General features: G+C 37.1%; 1 protein-coding gene across 1 annotated transcript in view; it reads left to right on the plus strand.

Moving 5' to 3' along the window:
• LOC131050578 (polycomb group protein FIE1) overlaps window positions 1-23,431 on the plus strand; it is a 121,334-nt gene that overhangs the window by 48,187 nt on the left and 49,716 nt on the right. The window contains exons 7-8 of the mRNA XM_057984774.2: window positions 8,553-8,632; window positions 8,723-8,794. Coding sequence (XP_057840757.2) covers window positions 8,553-8,632; window positions 8,723-8,794 — 152 coding nt within the window. The remainder of the gene's footprint in view (window positions 1-8,552; window positions 8,633-8,722; window positions 8,795-23,431) is intronic.

A 23,431-nucleotide genomic window follows, 5' to 3' on the forward strand; every position in this document is an offset into this window, starting at 1 on the left:
TCACGTTATAACTTTATATAAGTGAAGTTTTCAACACAGTTATGAATAAGTCATTAGTAGATTGTGTATCAATCACCTGTAAATCACTTCTTAATTCCGTGACCTTTTGGACATATTATGTTTACCATTTCACATATATCCTCAAGTTAGTCAACTTTGTTCACAGTAAAGAATGCACATTTCAATGGATATTTTGTACACATACTTTTTCTCAGATTTGAAAAGACATTCAATGCCTCGAGCATTTGGAATAATGTTATCTTCAATTGCAAAAGTGAGAAGAATAATTACATTCTCGTTCATCTTTTTGTATTCATATATTCTATTTTAGAATTTGCAGTTGAACTTTGACCATGTCCTCAAGTTCATTGTAGGAAAAGATTAATTATATTATATGTTTCCAAGCTGAATAAATTTTCCTGTTTAGTTTATGTTATATTGGCTTCATAAATGTTTGAGGATCAAACGTTATTTAACGTCTTGTACAGAAATAAATTTAGAAAGAGGAGGTCCCTGAGACCAAATTCAAACTTAGCAGAATGTCATGACAATCAGCATGGAATGCACACTTGATGCTAGGGAGTCATAAATATCACTTGATCTTCAGAGAAATATATTTATAAAATTAAAGAATCTTATTCCAAAAATTTGTGATTAAGATGTTTCTCAAAATGATACTCAAACTAGTTTGCAACAAGAGAGAACGATGCATCGCCAAAAAAAAAATCAATTGGGTGTTAGTGTTAAAATAACTAATGTCACTTGTTCATTACATAAACCAAAAAATAGTTCATTATCGAAATTAATTGAAATGTGATGGAAAGTCAGATAGTCAAAAGGTTGGTCAACAAACAATATTAAACAAGAATTTCCGTGAGATACCCTAAGGCTTCATGCAACATACATCAAGGACATGGTATGAGATTTTGCCAAGATCAAGAACTCAATGAAAAGTACAAGAGGGACAAAATATTGATAGGAATAAACTGTATTCTATCAAGAAGAAAATACTGATCAATTGGATCATCAATCGTTACATACAATGAATATGAGCCTGCTTATATAGGTAAGGCTATATGGATATTTGAGCACACAAACATGACATATGGTTCAATAAGAAACAAGGGTAGGTAGGAAATAGGTGTGGTTGGTAGGAGAAACAATAAAATATTCCACATTAGGTGGATCACCCACCGAAGGTGGAATTATCGCTCCACAATAAGTGGATACGATAGAGTAGTAACAAGATCACACCATAAAAGGTGGAAATTCTCCTACACACACTATCCCAATGTGGCACAAACACCCAAGTGTCTCATACCCAAACTACTATGATATGCATGTACCTAAGTAAACTTAAGTAAGGTGTAATAATATTTAACATGAATAATTAATTACACCAACACCCCCCCTTAAGTGCAACTTAGGGGAGTGCACTTAAGTCTACAATGCAACTAAGCAATGCAAGATGGGTCCCGGCTACAAGGCCATGTTAGGTACTGTTGTGCGTATTGCACACACACCCCGTCAGTTGACAGGGGACCCCCCCTAAATTTTGTTTGCCTGTGCAGGAGAAATAAGACCAAGTCTTGTAAAATTCGCCAGTAATGGGTAATTTGCAAAGTTTTTTTTTAAAGGTTTGCAAATTGGCTAAAAGGTCCGAAATTGGCAAAAGGCCTAAAAGGTCCGAAATTGGCAAAAGGCCTAAAAGGTCTGAAATTGGCAAAACACTCCAAAATCCCGAAGTTTGCAAAAGTGCCCAAAATCCCGAAATTCACCATAAAGGGGTGAAAATGTCAGTTTTAAAAACCTCGCAATTGCTCTCAAACCCCCCGAAAATGTGAAAATAAAATAGTAAGGCATTAACTTAAAGTTTGCGGAAGTGCCATTCAGGCCGAATTTCGAAAACATCTAAGTATGAACTTAAAAAAACAAACTTTTCGAACGCCCCTCTTGCTCAAAATTGCCAGGAACAACTAAATTCGTGGAAGGAGTAAAAGCGTTAAAACTTGGGAAATTTTCAAATGACCCTCCATGTGTTAAATTTTAATATTTGTTAAATTAAATTAATTAATTTTTCAAATTGATTTATTGAAATGAAATTGATCGTTCGCAGGTCGCAGGACGTCATTAGAGAACCAGGAGAAAGACCTGAAACGCAAATCGAAGAAGGATCGCAATCAAGGCCAGGCGCTGAAGACTGGAAAAGAAAAAAGATGTGGGAACGCGTTGTAGGAGCGCAAGAGCAACCAAACATTGGGAACTGCGCCACCGGGACCAAAGACCAAAGAACACTCTGAATGCTGCAAGTTTATGCCTTCTCAAGAAAAAGCACACAACTGGATTTAATTCCAGGAACTCAATTTCTAAAAAGCTGAAATTGTTTTATTGTAAAACTGCTTGTAGGCCCCACTTAGATATTTTGAAAGAAAGGGGAAACAAGTCAGTTGTGGACAGTTATGTCCAGCTACCGGATAGACTCAAATTGAAGCCAAATAGTGGCAGGTAGTTGAAATTGTGGTTGAATGGATGAGTGAGAATTTAATGGGCATGGGTTAAGGCTGCTAGTTTCTGGAAGGCAAATCAGGACCCTTGGATGCAGTCCATCCTAGCCTTCGATTCAATATTGTAAATTCTATAAAAGGCAGAGGCCTTTCTTTTGTAAAGGGTTAGATGGTTAGAGATTTTTGTTAGATAGTCAGATAGTTGGTTAGAATTTTGTAGTTAGATTTTAGAAGGTAGAATAGGTTAGATCTTAGTAGTAGCATAGAGATGCCGCAGAAATTGTTGTAATAGGCAGCTGAAATCAATATATAAACATTGATTTGGTGTTTATTGTCTTGTTTTCATCCCGTTTGCATGGTTTCTTTCAGCATTTTAGATAGATCTTTCTGTTTTGGGTGTGCAAGTATTTGATAGATTCAGGCTCATACCATTGAGGATATACTGATTGTGTATCCTTTTGTATGGTTAACCCGAGCCTTCGATTGTGCTTAGTTCAATTGCAGGTGTCCGTCTGAGCTGTGCCAGAATTGGGTGCTTAGCTGTGCGTTTGCAGTCTGAAAATCTTCCAAGTCCCCTAGAAGATTGCACCGTTCCTGCAAGGTTGTGAGCTATTCTGGCCAAGCAGGAATTGGTTATGTTGAACCTGTCTACCCGCATACCCGTGTTGTTAGTTTTAGATCTCCTATCCCTTCCCTTTTGATTTTATTTCGTAGTCTGAGAATCACAACAGACTAGCTTGTTGCAAATCGTAAGTCCCCTTGTGCTCCCAGCAAATCACATCGACCACTCAGTAATCCCGCAGTCAAGACCTGACAATCAAAACCTTGAGGTCGTCCCTGTTGATCAAACAAAAACCAACATTAGGGATTTCCTTATCTCAAGAGAGGATAGGATACTCAGCGAGTACATTCTATTCTACGTTGGCCGGATGGAGTTTGCAGCGATGCGACTTTAGACGCGTCAACAGGTACCCATGTACAAATGCAAATGCATGCAAACCAATGCAATGAAATCTCTCATAAAGTGGGGAAAGAGAGAAAAACCCAATGGGAAAAAACCCTCCCCCAAAAGAGAGATGAAAACCATATACAAAGAACTCTCATAGAAGTATGTGAGGAACAAAACCCCATGTGAGGAAAAAGTCCCCCCCCCCCCCCCCCCATATGAGAGAAGAAGAGAAGCTAGGAAGCCCCCCCTCAATGTAGAATCTGCATCAATGATAGAAGCTCGATGATGTATGAAGAAACTGCTCCACGAACGTCGAACCACGTTCCTCCCCTTAGGAAGAAACAAAACCAAAGGTGTATCCATGAAGTCTCCCCAATCATGAAGGGAAGATGTGGGAAGAATACCCATGATGAATGTAATCTCTGAAAATGCTCAAGTATCCCCATGTCGATGCTGAAAGATACCCCCTCCAAAGGTGGTAAACTGCTCCACACTGCTGAAAAAGGCACTCCAAGATCTAGTGGAGAAGAATGTAGAACAAGTCCGAAAGACTCACATGTCTCCTCTAAACATAAAGAGACCTCCTCAAACTGCTGTACAAAAATATCCACAATCATGTCAACCTCTAAAGAATGATCATGTAGAGAATGCACAAGAGGGTCAGAGTGTTCCCTCGCAACAATCGAAGAAGGATCATCTTCATCAAAGAGAAGATGAATGTCATCAATGATGTCTCTCAAATCTGCAATGTAGGACTCTACAAACAAACCTGCAATGTCTGTCAAGTAGGCATCCCATGAAACTGAAGCTTGAAGACATGAAATATCCTGCTGCACTGAATCACAAGAAGGCAAAACTGTCGCACTAGTTGCATCATCAAGTGCAATAGGTGGTGTGATATCAAGAGGAGGAGATGAAATATAAGGCTCAAGAACGGGGTCACATGTGAGAATCCCCAAGTTCAAGTACCCAAAGTTCTCCTCAAAATCTGAATCATCAACATAGGAAGAATCAATCTCATCAATAGGACCAAAATGTGAAAAATAGTACAACCGAGATGCATGATCAACCACCCCAGTCGCAATGATAGCTCTAGTCTCCAAGTCTCTAATGATAACTGAATCAGGTGTGAACTCCATAGTTTTCCTAGTTGCCCCATGTGTGATTTGATAGATGGAAAGTAGATTGTTTGTCAAATGGGGTACACACAACACATCACTGAAGGAGTTATCCCCAATGGCAATAGATCCTTTCCCAATCACATCCATGTATGTATGATTGCCCGTCAAAATCTGCGGCATGTGGCAAGGCTCAAATGTATAAAACATAGACTGCGAAGATGCCATATGATGAGAAGCCCCTGAATCTAGAAGCCATCTCCCTGAATCATGACTTGTAGTAGCACAAAGAGCTTGTCCCTTTCCTTTATCTGTCCCAAAAGAGTGATCTTTTCTTTTATCCTTAGAAGAAGAAGCCGATGTAGACATTCTAGAAGGTAGGTTGATTTTGTTCTTCTCAAGAAGATTCTTCAACTCATCAATATCCTTCTTGTAACAATGATGTTCATCATGTCCCGACTTCTTGCAATATCCACAAAAAAGATTGTCCTTATATGATTTCCTCTTAGGTGAGAATGGTGAATCACCTTGTTGTGGAGAGGATGATTGTGCTCCATCTTGTTGTGGTTTTGACTTAGGTTGCTTTTGATTCTTGCCTTTCCCTTGATTGCTTTGATTCCCTTTGTTAGCCACCAAAGCTTGTGACTTTGAAGATTTGAGAATCCCCATCTTGGTCAACTTAGATTGCTCAAGTATCAACATCTCCGTGAATGCATCAAGTGAGGGAGAAATGTATGAGGAACCTTGAGCTAACCTATGGGTGTGAAAGCTAGATACAAATACTGCATACTTTGAAGGAAGCTTGTCCAACAAGTTATAAACCAATTGAGCATCCTTTTTGTCAATTCCACAATCCTTTAGCTTTGCTCTTAGCTCAATTGCTTTTGTGACATAATCCTGGATTGTAACAAAATCCTTGGGATCCAAAGTTGTGAGTTCACTATCAAGCTTGTAGCCCTTAATCTCATCAACTTGACCGTACAATTTCTCAAAAATATCCCAAGCCTCTTTAATTGTTGTACACTTCTTAATGTGAAAAATGAGGTCATCTGATACATACTTTCTCAAAGTTCCAAGTGCCATAGCATTCTTAGTGAGCCATTCAAGTTGAGCATTAAGATCAGCCTTAGGATCAGGTGGTGTTGTTATAGTTCCATTTACATAATGAATGAGTCCTTTTTCCATTAGTTTACTCCAAGACTTAATCTTCCATGAAGAATAATTATGAGGAGTTAAAAGTGGAAATTTAGGAGAACCCATAGCACCAAAATGAAAAAAAAACACAAGATAGAGAGAGGCACAATCACACAAGACACCCCCCCAAAGTACTCAATCAAGAAACCCCCCCCAAAATGATGATTTGACACTTTATACTTAGTGCGTATACAATGGGCCACTTGCAAAACAAGGCAAAGTGGACTTTTGATTTCAATTTACAACTTTTCAAAATGAGATAAAAGAGACTTCAACAAATATTGCTAGTGATCTAAACTGAGATCCAAGCGAAATACAAGTACCAAATAGGCCAAAAATGACTAAATACTGAAAGTACAATTTCTACTCAAATCACTGCAAACAAATGGCAGATTATGAAAGTAGACGAAAAATTATGCACTTTAAAAAAAACGGCACTTGAAAAGGAGGTTGTATGACCCCAAACAAAGCCTCTAAAGTTGCAAAATCGGGGATTAGACAGGTACAGTCATAAAGATATGCAATTACTGAAAAATCCGTCCATCGAAATCAAAAAATTCCCCCACCACTGTGAAGAGCACGAAATTCTAGCCCATTTCAAAAAAAATTGCACCAAAAAAGGAGCACAAATGAGCAAGATATGGCCTTCCAAACTTGAACTGCAAAACTGAAAAGCTCAATGAGAGGGGGTTAAAAAATTTCAAAATACTGCTGACATGGCGTTGACGTTAGCAAAATGCGAGCTTAAAATTGACCGCCGTATGCCCGTCATCAAACCGTCGCTCTCTTTCTACAAGCCGTACGGAAAATGCCACGTGGTGCACAGGTGGCACTGCTGACTTGGCGTACAGATGCCTGCTTGTCCTACCATGTGTTTTTACGAAATGTTGACCGCGGGCCAGTGGCCGCCTGCCACGTGGTAGGCGCGGGTCCCGTTGGGTTTAATGCCTGCTGGAGAGTTGGTAGCGGTCGGGGAAAGCATCGCTTCGAGAACAAGGTTGCCGCTGGGGAAAGCCGAAGCCAACGAGGTTGGGCCGGAGCAGCGGCATCGGAAGTGGCTTAGTGGACGGGGCAACCGCTGAGAGCCGGGAGCTATGGTCGGAAGGACCGAGCGTCAGTCACGTCGACGGGAAGATCACTGAAGCAGCGACGTCAGAGGGTGGTAGCAGTTGCCGTCGAGAGTCGGGAGCTGCTGCAGGTGTTGCCGGGAGCTGTTGCAGGGAGCTTTCACGTCGGCGGGAGCCGGTGGAGGTATGGGCCGAGAGGATAGGCGGTCGTCGGGGCCAGAAGGACAGCTGCCGAATGGTGATCACAAACGGAGGATGAGCATGGTCCGAGTGGTGGTACGCCTTGCAAAAAAAACTGCAACAATGTACGGTGGTCGGGTGGGGGTAAAACCCCCCGAAATAACAATATAATTTTTTATTTATTTTATTTTATCATAATAGCCCGATAAAAAATATATTCTGCATACAGTAATAATTTATAAAATATTTTCGGAGAAATTCAAAAACAAATAAAAAAATAAAATCGTACCCTATGCTCAAATTGGGCAAAATTTTTCTTCAAAGCCCAAAATTCACTTTTCACCAAAGTAGGTCAAGTTTATACTCAAAATTCATGGAAATGGCCTTTCGGACTCAACCGTGATGTCCAAATCGTTGTAGGACACCCCCAGAAAATGTAGATCCCCAAATCTGAAAGTGGAAGCCTCCAAAATGACTAATCAAAGAAGCCCTTTAGGCTTTGATACCATGTGAGATTTTGCCAAGATCAAGAGCTCAATGAAAAGTACAAGAGAGAGACAAAATATTGATAGGAATAAACTATATTCTATCAAGAAGAAAATACTGATCAACTGGATCATCAATTGTTACATACAATGAATATGAGCCTGCTTATATAGGCAAGGCTATATGGATATGTGAGCACACAAACATGACATGTGGCTCAATAAGAAACAAGGGTAGGTAGGAAATAGGTGTGGTAGGTAGGAGAAACAATAAAATATTCCACATGAGGTGGATCACCCACCGAAGGTGGAATTATCACTCCACAATAAGTGTATATGATAGAGTAGTAACAAGATCACACCATAAAAGGTGGAAATTCTCCTACACACACTATCCCAATGTGGCACAAACACCCAAGTGTCTCATACCTAAACTACTATGATATGCATGTACCTAAGTAAACTTAAGGAAGGTGTAATAATATCCAACATGAATAATTAATTAAACCAACACATGTCATGTTGATATTACTAATATATATGATATCCAAACATGAGAATAGGTTTCATATTTAGTTATGCTCATAAAACATACAAATAGGGGAGGACTTTTTACAAACTATAATTAAAGTAGCACAGAGAGTGATTTATTGGCAAGAACACCTTTTAGAGATCTATAAGATTATATGTATATTGCAATACCAAAATTTAGAATGATTCTTTGATGATACTCAATGGTTTATGATTGGTAACATCTATGAGGACTCTTGTTTGTAAACTGACATATTCACCAATAAGGGTTTTGTTTTGAAATTTGTGGGCCAATATCTCAATTTCTTACTCAGTTCAACAATGTAGATTATTGGTTAGTGAACATTGTATATTTCAATGATGTTTGAGATTGTTTAGAGTTTTTTTTTGTAAATTGTAAAATGCTTAACATTGTATATTTCAATGATGTTTGAGATTGTTTAGAGTTTTTTTTGTAAATTTTAAAATGCTGACGCTGAATTTTTAAAATACTAATGATGATTTTGGCTTGCAAATTGGCATAGAGTTTTGGACCTATGTTGAGAAGTCATTTACATGGACCGATTTGCCTTCAAAATTCCCCACAAAATATGTGCAATTTCCTGTAAGTGGGTCTTTAACTTTCAAAGCTGCCCTCATGAAGGCTTTCCTTTATTAATGGTTTTATACCAGTTAAGATGCTGTTTGCTTTCAGGTTTTTATTGCTGCAGTTCATTCAAACTATGTGGATTGCAACAGATGGCTTGGGGATTTCATTTTATCAAAGGTTAGCACCACTGTTTATGTTCTCATTCGATTGTTTTTGATTATGCTATTGATCATAGTTGAAAAACTCGCAAAAAATTCACTAAACTTGTGGGCCAGTGAGGCCTGTGAGTTGATTGCTTAAAAAATCGTAGGTGAGTTATTGGTAGAATGACTTGCCAAAAACTTGCAAAATCAGAAGAAAAACTCAGCTGATGCTGCATAAACCGTTTCTCTCCCCCAAAAACCTTATTTTTCACATCATTTTTTTAAGCATTCGAGCATTTGTCATGAATGTTTGTGTGGTCATGATGGGCTTAATTTGGGCTTGGCGGTGGGGGCTCTGCCTCCAGATCCCTGTGCGGGGCACTGCTCCTCTACCCCACTAGGGAGTGTTGCTCCCAGACCTCTTGTTTTACAAAGAAAAAAGTGTTTTGGGCCCCTGTTTTCTGTGGATGAACTTCTTAAAATATTCATATGGATATGTAATTTTTAATCATTCTTTGTGATGTGAATTGAACTTGGTTTTGATCTATAAATGAAGTAAAAACTATTTATGACCTTTGCAAATTCAGTTTTATGCATGTTTTGTAAGCACCTTAGTAGTCTTCTGCTTATAACAACTTTGTAATTTGTTTTTTCTCTAAATAATCTTAGCATAAGCTTTTATTGATATGTATGTTGTACATAAAATTTACCCGGGTTGAATATAATTAGGAATGGAGTTCATAAATGTTATTTATCTGATAATAGTCCACTATAACAGAAATGACTGCACCCCATCTGCATTAGAGTGAGCCATGAGGTATTTCTGTTTTCTTCTACGCAGGTAGACATGACATATTGAAGAGTATATATGCAATACAATATACGTTCTTCTCTACCAAGTGCTGGTTAATTATAAACAATGTAAAAATATATAAATTAAGTTTATAGCTAAAATAAATTCAAAAAATGCATAAAGAATTTTTTTGTCACATCTGTATTGAATATTGTAATTTATGCAAGGCAAATTAGACAAGTAGCCCTCACACACTTGTCTTACCAATAATAGGTTGAAGTAGTTGAAAGGCACAAAATATAGGCCTCAAAGTTCTTGTTTATTGGAAGGATTGGCTTGTTGAGTTTTCCATTGAAGTAGTCTTTATTGTGAGTTCTTTGTTTTCAGAACTCTTTAGCATCCCTGTAATGAACATTGAGGGTAGGGATGTAAGGAATTATAACATGGTTGGGTGGGGATTGGAGAAAGAGATAGTTAAGTTACTGTTCAAGACTATCTTGATTAGAGGCCTAAGGTTTGATCACATAACAGAGAATTCTCATGACTTTGAGAGGCTGATCCTGATGCAAATTGTCATAAATGCTACTGGGACAGATGAAAAGAAACAATGCACATTCTATGCTTACCTTACTAGAGAAAAAGCTAGAAAGTAGTAGGATAGAATGGGTAGAATCCCTTGCGCTCAAATTAATGTGTTTCTTTGGAAGTAATGTAAGTGACTGAAAGGGAATCCTGGGTATTGTAACAATTCAAGAAAAAGACACCAACACTCAATTCAAGCAAGCGAACCAATTCAAGCTAGATAACAGAAAAGAAATAAGCAATTTATGAGATTTAAGTTAATCCTATGTTCTTTCAAGCAACACAGGCAAGCCCGATTCTATTTACAGAAGTTGACTTTTGTTGTGATGTTTTCACATATCGCCCCATTGCAAATGGGGACCCCCACTTTTTGCTTAGATTAGGTGTTTTAGTTTTCTTAGTTTCTTTAGTCATTAACCTTTGCTAATGAGTAAGAGATGTCAGGTCGTAGTCCCGTTGCAAAATCGCTTTAGGTTGTAGGTTGTCATTAATGTCAATATGTTGCAAGGATCAACCTAGGTTGTCAGGATGGGTCGATTTTGAAAAGACTATGTTTTCCTTGCAAATTAAAAGATAGTTCTTCAAACTGATGTTGATCAAATCTAGAGGGCGAAACCATCAAGTTTGAAGGATCAATCGACCATCAAAGTCAAAAAGAAATTTCAACTGCCAACATCTTGCAAGACCCTGCGGATCAACTTAGGTTGATAGGAAAAAACTAAAAATTTCTAAGTATGAGACAGTGCGGATCAACTTAGGTTGTTAGGAAGTCTCTAAGTGTGCCTGCGGATCAACTTAGGTTGATAGGAAAGTTAAATTGCTTAAGTAAATTTCAACCTTCAATGGTGAGAAAGAGGCTGTGAATCAATCTAAGTTGGCAAGAAAGATTGATGGAGAGCATATTAAGAGCATTTCAACCTCAACAAGTATTGAACCTCTTGCGTACCAACTTAAGTTGGAAAGTTTAATTAAACAATTTTAACCTTTAATGATAAGAAAGAAAGGCAAATCAACTTGAGTTAAAAAAGGAAGGCAAATTTCCCAAAAGATGACAAGGCGAATTAACTTAAGTTCATGAGCAAGGTCGATGGGAGAAGGTTTTATCTTCTTAAGTGACTAAGGTATAACTTTTGCAAAATGAGAAGGTTGATTAAACTAAGTCGCTCAGCTAGAAGTTGAGAAGATGTAAGTTGGATGAGATGAAGTTCGCTAGAAGATAAGGGAGGTGAAGTTGCTAAACAAAGCAAGACTAAAACTAGTTTCTTACAAAGATGAAGGTTGAGAATACTTAATTATCAAAGTCGAATCTTTAAAGATGTAAGGTGGCGAATTACTAAGTAGAGGAAAGTTGCGCATCAATCTCAGTTCGTGGGAAAGATAACTAAGGATGATAAAAGGTAAACATCTACTCTTAAGAGATTAAAGATGCAAATCTCACAAAAGCTCAAATAGATTTAAGAAGGTAAAATAAAACCAATTTGAACAACAAGAAATTTGAGAGATGTAAGTTACATGATATGAAGTTTCCTGGAAAGGAAAGAAGGGTGAATTCGCTAAACAAAGGTGTAGACATGGGACTTTTAAGTTGCAAGGATGAAGGTTGGAAATCATCGAGTCAAAATTTGAACCTCTAAGGAAGTGAGTTGGACTATAATAAAGCGAATTTGAAGGTAGTTCAAACCTAGATGGCTGGGAGTTGAATAAAATTATATAAGGGGATTTAAATTTCAACAAAGAAAATTGTTCAATCCACTTGTTACGTCGGCTTCCTAAGGAAGATTAAATGAGTGCGATTTCATTAATATAAAAGCATTAAGATGCTAAGTCGGCTGGCATGGATCATGAAAAGTTGTGACTTTAAACCCCAAATCGTATAAGTAAAAGGAAGAATACCCTTGAATGACATAAATACAAGTGCAGATCATAAATTCGCCCAACAACAATTTTGACTAGCAGCAAATTCGCTCAGCAGATAGGAGTAAGAAAATCACTTAAAGTTGGTAACATTGCATGAAGTAAGGAGTTCGCTGGCCTTAGACACATAAGTTCGCCCTGAATCAGTATCATAGATCCATTCATTATAGCTGGAAAGGAAGAATTACAGACATCAACTCGTGGAAGAAGGAGCCAAAAGGCTGGTCAAAGACCAAAGCCTAAAGGATTTAAGTCTGATCTCTGAGTGTTAGTTTATCCCTCACTCAGAATTTGATAATCATTAAAGAGGGAAAGCTATGAGTCAGATTTTCTGAGTAATAATCAGATTTCAAGGTTACAGCATTCAAATTTTGAAATATAAATTACGTGCACTATCATGATTAATCATTGCGACATAGTAAGGTTGCATTCCACATTGGAGGTTATGTGGATGAGGTATGGTGTGATGTGATCCTAATGGTGATGTGTGCCATGTGTTGTTAAAAATGTCATGCTAGTAGCATATACATAAGCACAATCCATAGTCGGCAAAATACCTTCACCATCAAGGATGGTAAGAAGTTTGAGTTGTTGATGAAGGCAAAAGAATAAGAGGCAATAAATCAAGTGATGTTGAGTAGCAAGGAGTTTCTTAAGTGAGGAAGATAGAGTGCTATATGGTAGTGCCCAAGTTCACATGGGAGAAGTTGTTGTACAACTCAAAGGAGATGGAGATTACAACATTACCAAAGAGTGCGCAAAGATCATCAACAACAAGATGCCAAAGGGATTTTTCCACAAGTACAAAACATCTCACATTGTATTGATCTAATCACAAATCTAGTTTGCCAATTAAGGTAGTGCACAAAATGACCCTAGACATGAGTTTGAAATTCAACATTTAAGTTGAAGAGTTGTTGGAAAGAGGTTTAATCAAAGAAAGTATGAACCCTTGTGAAGTGCCTGTAGTATTTGTGCCAAAGAAGAGAGACAAATGGTGAATATGCATTAGACTCTAGGGCAATAAACAAGATTACCTTCAATAATTGGTTTTTGTTACAACAGATGGATAATCTCATGGATTGTTTAAGTGGAGCTAGATACTTTTCAGATTGACCTTAAGAGTGGTTATCATCAGATCAAGATCAAAGATGAGAAGTGGAGTGTTGCATTCAAGACAAAAAATCGCTTGCATGAGTGGTTGGTGATGTATTTAGGCTTAAAATTGCCCCAAGCATATTCATGGGGCTGATGAACAAAATTTTGAAAGGATTCCTTGGTAAATCTATGGTCGTGCATTTAGATGCTATTTTAGTGTTTATCAAGGCAAATGAAGAACAACATGCACATTTGCAATAGTTTTTGGTTGAGTTGAAGGAGTTGCATATAAACTTGAATAGGTGTATTATGATGTAGAGGAAGTTGTCATTCGTGGGATTTGTCATATTGCAAAAGAAGTTGAGGATGGAACTAGAGAAAGTTTGCAAAAGTGGAGTGGCTCATATTGCAGAGTGCCGTAAAAGTTAGAAGTTTCCATGGGTTGGCAAGCTTCTATAAGTTCATAAGAAACTTCAGTGTTATTTGTGCACTACTATGCAGAGAGGTGGGTATGGATGGATTGTTGCTACAACTAAGAGTTTTGAGTGCTTGAAGAAGAAAGTGACCTAGGAGCCTATGTTGGCACTCTCAAATTTTAGCAATTTTTTTCAAGTTGATTGTTCTAGCAAAACTGCAATTGGTGGATTTCCCAATTAGGAAGGCCAATTGCATTCTTTATTGAGAAATTCGCTGATAATAGGAAAAATTATTTCGTGTATGACCAAGATTTTTATGCCATTGTTTAAACCAAAGAAGCATTAATTTGCAATGAAACACGATTAATTGCGGATTGGCAAAGATGCCGATTTTTTCCCCGAATAAATCGCCTAATAGTCGTTGATTGATTGTCAACGTTTTTTTTAGATTAATCACGATTAATACCGATTAAATGTGACTGAAAATTGTGGAAAATCGTGAGGAAAAAAGGTGCTGAAAACCCTAAAAAACGCACGAAAATAGTAAAAAAAACTGTATAAATGTATATTTTTAAGGTTTCCGAAAACATTTTTGACCTATTTTTTATACAATACTATGCATAGGTCACTCGAAACACAAAGCTGAATCTTCCCTGTGCGCCTTCATTTCCTACACTGTTGAACGAAGCTGGAGACGACTTTCATTCCTCGTGTTTGCTTTTATCGGCTGATTTTATAGGTTTTTAATCTATACAATTTCAATATAGTTTATAATATTATATTTATTAATATAACTTAATTTGTTATATTAAGATTGTTTTATTTATTAATATATGCTTAAATTTCTAATAATGTAAATTTTAAAATGTTATATTTAATTAATTATATATTAAGTACTATTATTTTTAAACAAAATAAATATATTGTGTATTAAAAAATTTATTTTTTTCTTTTTTTAATAAAAAATAAATACATGAATTTATTATTGTTATTTTCGGGACATGAATTTATGTTTTTTAATTTTTTTTTTTTTTCATTTTCTGTTAAATAAATTCTGTAATCTAGATTTGTATAGTGCAGAATTTATTTTATATGTATTATTATTTATTTACAGAATTGAAATTCTGTAAATATATAATAATAATAAATTTTAAATAAAATCTGCAATAAACTTTATTAGTTTCATTATATAGAATTTATTTAATATTTATTCTTATTATTATTTATTTACAGATTTGAAATTACTAAATAAATAATAATAATAATATTAATTGAATTTCGTAGTCTATTTTTTTAAAATAAATTCTGTAATAAAATAATATTGCATAATTTTATTAATATTTTTTATTATTATTTATTTACAGATTTTAAAATTTTAAACAGACTCTCACCCGACAGCTTTATCATCAAGGCCTCCTGCCCTCTAGCATGTCATTGCCTACAGTTGATTTTTTGGAATTTTGTACTTAGTTTAAAGGTTGACTTTCTATAAAGTCGCAAACTATATTGTAATCGACATTTTGACATCTATCACCATCTAGATATTATTTATGTTGTGGTATGTTTTATGCAATTTAATTAGCGATATGAATATAAACAACGAAAAATCTATTTTCTGCAATTCATGTGTTGTAGTGTCTATTTTATTTGTCTACAATATCTCTATGTTATGGAAATGCCCTTAAATATAAAACAAAGTAGTTTTTGATTGTTTTTTTGCAATTTTTTACATTTTTTTGTAAATCCGATTTTTTCCTTATTTTTTCATGCTTATACTTTTGTTTTGCCGATTAATTCCCCAAACGATTAATGCTTCTTTGGTTTAAACTTTGTGGAAATGGAGGCGCTATCTATTGCCCAAGGAATTTGTTTTATACATGGGCCATCAGGGGTTGTGATATATCAACAACCAAGCAAAGTTGATTCATAGACACATAAGTTGGTTAGAGTATTTGTAGGGTTATTCCTTTGTGTTGAAGCTTGGGTCTGGTAAGTCAATCAAGTTTTAGATGCCTTAAGAGGTATTTTTTTTTGTCCACAATGGTTGAAGAATTGCTAGGCATGGAGGAAATGAAGGATTTGTATGCAACAGATCTGAATTTCACAATTGCATGGAAAGCATGAATGGAGCTATGGACTAGAGACGCAGGCCCATTTGCAGATTACTTTGCCTTGGAGGGGTACATGTTTTAGAGACAACAGTCATGTGTCTCATGTAGTCCAATGAGGGAGAACCTCATTAGAGTATTGCACAATAGTGGATTGGTAGGCCACTTCAAAGTTGATAGGACATAGGATATGCTGGTGTAGATGTATCACTAGCCTAATTTGTGCAAAATGTGCATAAGCATGTGGAGAGATGCTAAGCATGCTAAATTTCTAAGGGAGGGACACAATGTTGGGTTTTACAAACCAGTTCCCACTTTAGATATGCCTTGGGGGGAGCTGTCCATGTTCAAGAAATGCATGTTTGTGTCTGTAATCTCCTTCCATCTGGATGACATCTTGGATTTTGGATAGAATCCGTCTCAACAATCCTCTGTTGTTCCTTTCAGATGTTAATTCCCGACTTAGACATTGTACCTGTACAAAGCTAGAAGTTAGCAATCTCGGAAAATAATCCTGATAACAAGTTCTGATTTCCTAATGATTAGACAATTTTAAGAATAGAAATCAGGAAATTTATCCACATTCCTAATGAATAGTAAGTAAATATGACAAGATTAGGGTATGAAACCCTTATGAAAAATCATTAAAATCTTGAATTCTCAGACTTCGCTAAGTCTGAAGACACCTCCTTATACTTAGAAATTTTATCAAAATTAGAGTGCAAAGGAGTATACTGGATCGGGAATTGAACTAGGAAAGGTGTGAAAGGTAGTGTTTTCATACAAAAGTTGTCTGAGGACACATTCTCGAGGTCAACAATAGCTGCCAACAAGTCTGAAGACAACCTGCAACTCTATAAATCAGTCATCAAAATCATGTTGCAATTGCGTGTTATGCAAAATTTGATGAAAAACCAACTTTCCCATGGTGAAAAAAATCAATTCCGGGCATACTTGTGTGGCTGGTAAAATAAAATTTTCTGAGGACAAGTCTGAAAATGGTGGTTTCAGACTTACCAACACCTTGCAAAGTGACCAAAAAAACCATGAAAAGTCAAAGGAATGAGCTCCAAGCAAAATCGCCAAGGTAGATAGATGGCTGGAAATGACGTTTTTCTGAGGACAAGCCTGCAATAATGGCGTCTCAGACCTGCAACAACACTTGAAAGCTCTGAAAATTGACTGAAAACACCCCCAAACAACATTTGGACAAAATTGCCTTAGGTAGAATTTAGCTGGAAATGAAAATATAAGTCTGAAAATGAAGTCCCAGCCAGCAATGGAGGTAAGAAATCTTAGCAATGGAGGCAAATATCAGGTCTGAAAATGTTGATCAGCAATCTCCCAGCTTTGGTGCCATCCAACATGAATAAATTCACCCAAAAATGAAGGCAAATTGCCTCCAAAAAAAAATCGCCCTTCTCCAAAAAAGGCGTCACCTCTAGCAAAATCGTACAAGTCTGAAAAGTTAGCTTTAACACCCTCCAATGTCAGCCAACTAGGGCTGGGAATGAATAAAAATGCACAATGAGAACAATCTTCAGCCCAATGGTGTCAACTTTACACTTCACCAAAATTCGCCAGCTAGAGAAAAAATTGCCCAAGTAAGCACACTCTTGGCAAATATAATAATATTATAATGCTGGTCACCTTCTTTAAACTTGCTTTCACCCTGAGTTTTCACCACACAAGCAATGTGGGATAAAACATTTGTACTTATACTTGCTTGGGGAAAAACGATTTGCTTCTAGAAGGCATAAATCATTAAATGTTCATTGCAAATCATTTATTATTTGTTTTTATTTTTTAAATAATCGTTGACATTTGTAAAAACAATTAAATTTTGGGTCACTTTATTTAAAAGATTTTAAAATTTGGATAAAAAATGACTATCTAGGGGAAAATCGATTTTAACTGGGATAAAAATCCCAATAAAAATCATTAAAAAATCATTAAATACCCCTTTGGGGAAAATCGCCCCATGCTAAGATAAAAATCCTAACAAAAAATTCATTAACTTTGCACAAAATTGTCTCCAAGGGAAAATCAACCCCTATCTGGAATGAAAATTCCAACTCAAACTTGCCCTTAGCACAAAAAATCCTTTGGGGGAAAATCGACCCCTATCTCGATAGTTATTCGGACCTAAAATCATTAAAATCATCACTTGTGGAAATTCGCCGAAGGTCTGGAATCACTATCCGCATTAATATCCATGAAATCTTGTCATAAAAGTCCTGATGGAATATCGATAGGCATCAAGAATCATCATTTAGTCCTCATTAAAGTCATCTGCAGTCCTGGTGGAAAATCGTGGGTTGTCAGGAATAATTTCCACACACAGTCAAATTTTGAGCATCTTGGTGGAAAAGCGCCCCATGTCTAGATAATGAGTGGGGGAAAAATTAGGTCATTCTGGAATCCAGTGGAAACCCACCACCAGTCAAGATTTTGAGTGGGGGAAAATCATGGGTCATCAGGAATGTGGGGGGAAAAGCACCTCCCGTCAAGAATTTTGACCCTTAGAACATGGATTTTCATCTGGAATTTAACAATTTAATCACTCAAAATCACTTGGACACTTAGGATTTTCAATAAAACCCATCGGGACTAAGGCAAATTTACCAAAATTTGAGTGAAACAAAAGGAAACCTATTGGGATAAAGTGCAAAATCAACTTGAATAACTTTCTAGGAGCGAGAAAACAACTCCAAAAGGTCTTGAAACACCTTAGCACTTAAAAATCACCGACAAGGACGTTCAAAAGCACGTTAACGCTCAAAAGGTCTACACAGACAAAACTAGGATCATTAAAATCTCAACTGCACGTGCTTGATCCTATAACTTCAAAAACCCTAAATGACAATTGGGCATGATCAAAATCTGAGACTCGGGCACGGGAAATCAAAGTTGCTGACTATGCTGCCAGAAATCCTAAACTAACCAATGCAAAAAACAGGAAAGAGGGGGTCCCCGTTTGCAATGGGGCGATGTGTGAAAAGGTCACAACATCTGGCAACTCCACGGAAGAAATGTTCCAGAACATTTCAAGAACAAAGCTCAATCCGACTCTTAGAATCTTCAATTATTCCTTGCATAACATAGCAAAAAGTTAGAAAACACATTTGAAAGGATGGAATCCAAAAAATTGTATCAAGATACTTAGCCACTGATTATCTATGTGTGTGCGATTGCGTTCATTACCTTCACAAAATTATTATAAAGTCAGAGGATCCAGTGTGACTACCTATGTGAGTTGTCCATACTCCAAAAGCAACCTAGATAGAGCCTCGTTGCCAGTTAGACGTCTATAGCCTCGGCGAGGTTATCACTGTAATCTCACAAATATTGCTCCACTGTCGGCCAGGCATCTATAGCCTCGATGGAGTTACTCACATGTTCCCATTAGCCAATTTAGATATTTCATTTCTTTTCTTTTTCTTTTTCTTTTTTGGATGATATTTTCTTTTCTGGTACTTTCATATTCTGTCAATTCCTTTGGCTCGTAAGCAATGACGCTTACTAGGGTCCGAGAGTTACAGTGGCACTGAAGCAAGATATAAGTTTTTTCACTAGCCACAACTTCACCTGAAAATCTACAATAACTCAAACAAAATTAATGTGTAAAGATATAATAATCGAATGATGTCAACGTCAAGATACAATAAATGTTTTCCAATCCCGTCAAAATACGGATTCAACCCATGATATACTATACAAAAACAATCTCCACTTCAAAAGAACTTCATGAGGTATTGTTCAAGAAATGAACTGAACAAAACTTGGTGAAACACAGAGTGTGTCTTAACAACAACTCCCACATCACAAGCGGATATCCCTCAGAACTAACACCTAAGCAAGCCGACCTAAAGCTAAAGCAAAGTCGTAAGCAAACCTAAACTAAGGCAAACCGAAAGCAAACCTACTCTAATTATGATACAAGGGGTAGGCTTCAGGAGAAACCTAAGGTTGGAAGTAATGCTTGAGGAATTGTTCGTTGACGGGCAACGAAACATCCTCACCAGTTAAAGTTCTCAGCTTGAATGCATTCTCTCCTAGTATCTCAGTAATTTGATAAGCGCCTTTCCATAGTTTGTCAAATTTGTCATGATCTCCCCTTCTCTTGTGGGCTTTATCCCAATACAACACTAGGTCAGAAATCCTAAAGGCTTTTACCAGTGCTTGTCTGTCAAACCATCTCGTAACTACACCCTGGTGTTTGGCAAAATTCTCTAATGCCATGTCTCTCTTCTCTTCTAAATTCATTAGTTGTGTCAATCTTGTTTGCACTCTGTCTTCACCTTCCATGTAATCTTGGATAAATCTCAATGTTGGAATTCTCAGTTGTACCAGGAAGATAGGCTCTTGGCTATACACTAAAAATATGGGCAAGTCCCCAATGAATTCTTCACTCTTGTTCTATCTGCCCAAAGGGCGAATCTCAATTGTGTGTGCCAATCCTTTGGATTTCTTTCTAGCAACTTCTTGATCACACTCAACAAATTCTTGTTTGTTGACTCGGCTAACCCATTAACCTGAGGATAATAATTCAATGAAAACTTAAGGGTTATACCATATTTAAAAGCCCAATTCAAAATTTTTAATGATGTAAAAGCAGAATCATTATCACAAACAATAGCATGTGGACATCCAAACCTGGTAATGATGTTTTCCTCTAAAAATTTAATCACAACGACAGTTGTACATAACTTCAAAGCTTGAGCTTCTAACCACCGAGTACAGTAATCGGTTGCAGTTGGAATGTACCTGTGTTGTGCGGAGGAAGGTGGATTGATCATACCAATAAAGTCGATACCCCACATAGCGAAAGGTCTGGACTCGATCATGGGCTGCAGCGGCATGGCTGGATTCTTCTCTCGGACAGCAGCTACCTGGCATGTGTTGCATGTCTTCACATGTTCGTAAGTATCTTGAAACAAGGTATGCTAGTAATAACTTGCTCTCAAAATTTGGTGCGCAGTAGCCAAGCTTGCACCATGAACCGTCCCAAATTTGTTGTGAAAATGCTCCATAATCTGTTTCGCTTCATCTTTGCCAACACATCACAAATATATTCCTTGATGATTAGATGGAATCCTACTGGGTGAGGTCTCACCATCAACTTGAACAATTTGACACAAGCTCAGTGCCATCTTCTAAGGACATTTCAAAGATGTTCAAATCATTACCATCAAACATTGATCACCATTCAAGTTAATGCATAAACAATGGACGCGTAACAATTTGAAGTTAAGCTCGTATCATTCCAGTCGACCACACAAGGCACACTTACAATCAGCAAGAGGCTAATGGTATGGACTAAACGGATTCCACGCAAACGCATTCAATAATTTCCTCCACTCAATCTAATCAACATGAAAGTAAATTAAGAAGTAAAGATCATGCAAGTTGTTGAAGTAACAAATCAAATTCACCATAACTTCAATGAAATCAATTGTTCTTTACAACAAGGTTTCGCAACAATCTTTGCCTTCTCCTAATCTAACTTCTATTCTAATTGCTATTCACTATTCTATTCCTCTATTCTCTTGCTATTCTATTCATTAACTATTAACCTTTACAAATGGAGAACTTGAGCGTTTTATAATGCTCTCAATACAATTCAATGGCTGAAATCAATTTGAGATCAATGACCGAGATTTTACAATGAAAACCCTAATTAGGGTTTGTTACAACAAACTCTATTTTGGCCAATGAAATAATTATAACATTTTGACACGTCACCTCTGAAATATTCGACCAATAGATAGGGGTAGGTGCCTCAAAGTTTGTGCCATCATAGACGAGTCAGGTACATTGCATCTAGACATGCTGATGTGGAACTTCTCTGATTGGCGGAGTAGTGTCTGAGATGATGATTAGGACGCCACTTCAACTTGCACTTGTAGACTTGATTCATCATCATGAATGAATGCCATTATCCAGCTTCAACGGTGATGATGATGATCTTCTAACTTTGATTAACTCTTCTGAAACTATCCTTTTGAATGCCTTAATCAAGGAAGTGCAAGGTATAGATTTTGACTTACTCTTAGTTTTGAAGTATTGATGTTGCCTTGGAACAAACTTTTGATGTCACAACTGCTTGTCTCCTTTGGAATTCCTTCTCTGTGACTCCCTTCATGTTGTTGGTGTTGTGGATCATGTCCTTGTGAAGTGAATGCTTCTTGTGTAATCACCTTTTTGTGCTTGTTTATGAAGTTCCCTTTAGGATATCTTCCTTGTATCTTGATCTTGATGTTGAAATTTGCTCCTTGAGAGACTTGTTTCAATCCTCCTTCAATGTGATCCCCTTGATTTCTTTCTTCGTCTCCTGCAAAACAAACTAATGAGCATCAAACACACATGGTATATAACCTCTATATAACCTCCTAATTTGATATAATTTCTAATTTTATGTGGTTTGTAGGTTTGATAAGAGGATTTAGAGAGAGTTTGCTCTCATGAAGGAGCAATTGAAGTGTTTTTCGCTCCTAGAGAGGAGCACTTGAAGTAGGTTTCGCTCCAAGGAAGGAGCACATGAAGTTCGCTCCCATGTTGATGCACATGAAGTTCGCTCCTATTGCCTTGCACATGAAGTTCGCTCTTGAAGCCAAGCACACGAAGTTCACTCTCACCTTGATGCACATGAAGTTCGCTCTCACCTTGATGTTCATGAAGTTCGCTCCAACCTTGATGCACATGAAGTTTGTTCTCGCCTTGATGTTCATGAAGTTCTCTCCATCCTTGATGTTCATGAAGTTCGCTCCAACCTTGATGCTGATGAAGTGATCTTTAAACTTGTCATCGAACTTGCTTTCACTCGTTTCCCTTCATTCTTTGGGTTCTAACATTGAGTCTTTCAACCATTTATTGATGAAAACATGACAAACTAACCTTAGGGAAGGCCTCTGTAGGAATTTCGCTCTGGGAGTGGAGTACATGAAGTTCGCTCCAAGATGGGTGTACATGAAGTAACCCTCTAACTTGCCCTTCATCATCTCAAATTCAAAATTGTTCTCTTCTAAGCATGTTAAGACGCCAAATCAACTCAAGGAAATGATTTATAAGTAGTTTTGTATCTTATCTTGGGCATATGAAGAAAATTCGCTCCAAGGTTCATGCACATGAAGTTCGCTCCTATTGCCTACTTTCACTCACTTTCTCAACTCTTATGCGTCATAGCATGTTCAACATGAGGTCTTAGCATGAATTTCACTCTGAGTCTTGAGCACATGAAGTTCTCTCCACAAGGGGTGCACATGAAGTTCACTCCTATGGTCATACACTTGAAGTGAAGTCCGCTCCAAAGTGGATGCACATGACGTGAAGTCCAAATCAAAGTGGATGCACATGAAGTGAAGTCCAAATCAAAGTGGATGCACATGAAGTTCGCTCCAAAACTCATGCACCTGAAGTGATTGAAACTTGACACTTAGTGTTTTCTTGCTCATTGTCCTTCATTCCATTCATTCAAGCTTGTTGAAACTAGGCTCATGGTGCGTTCTAGGAACAACTTCACGCTCAACTAAGGGCACTTGAAAATGTACTCTTGAGTTGAACCTTATCACTTTATGCCTTAGTTTATGCCTTTATATACTAAAAGACGTCAAAAATCACCTCGAATATGACTTCTCCTTCAACTTGAGGCAACAAGAGTGAAATTCGCTTTGGGAGAGGGGCACTTGAAGTATCCCTAACTAGTAGTCTCTCACTTATTCTTCGTTTGAACTCATGATGGGCTTTACTCCTCATCTGAT

The sequence above is a fragment of the Cryptomeria japonica genome, chromosome 4 (genome assembly GCF_030272615.1).
Source record: "Cryptomeria japonica chromosome 4, Sugi_1.0, whole genome shotgun sequence".
Classification (NCBI taxonomy): Eukaryota; Viridiplantae; Streptophyta; class Pinopsida; order Cupressales; family Cupressaceae; genus Cryptomeria; species Cryptomeria japonica.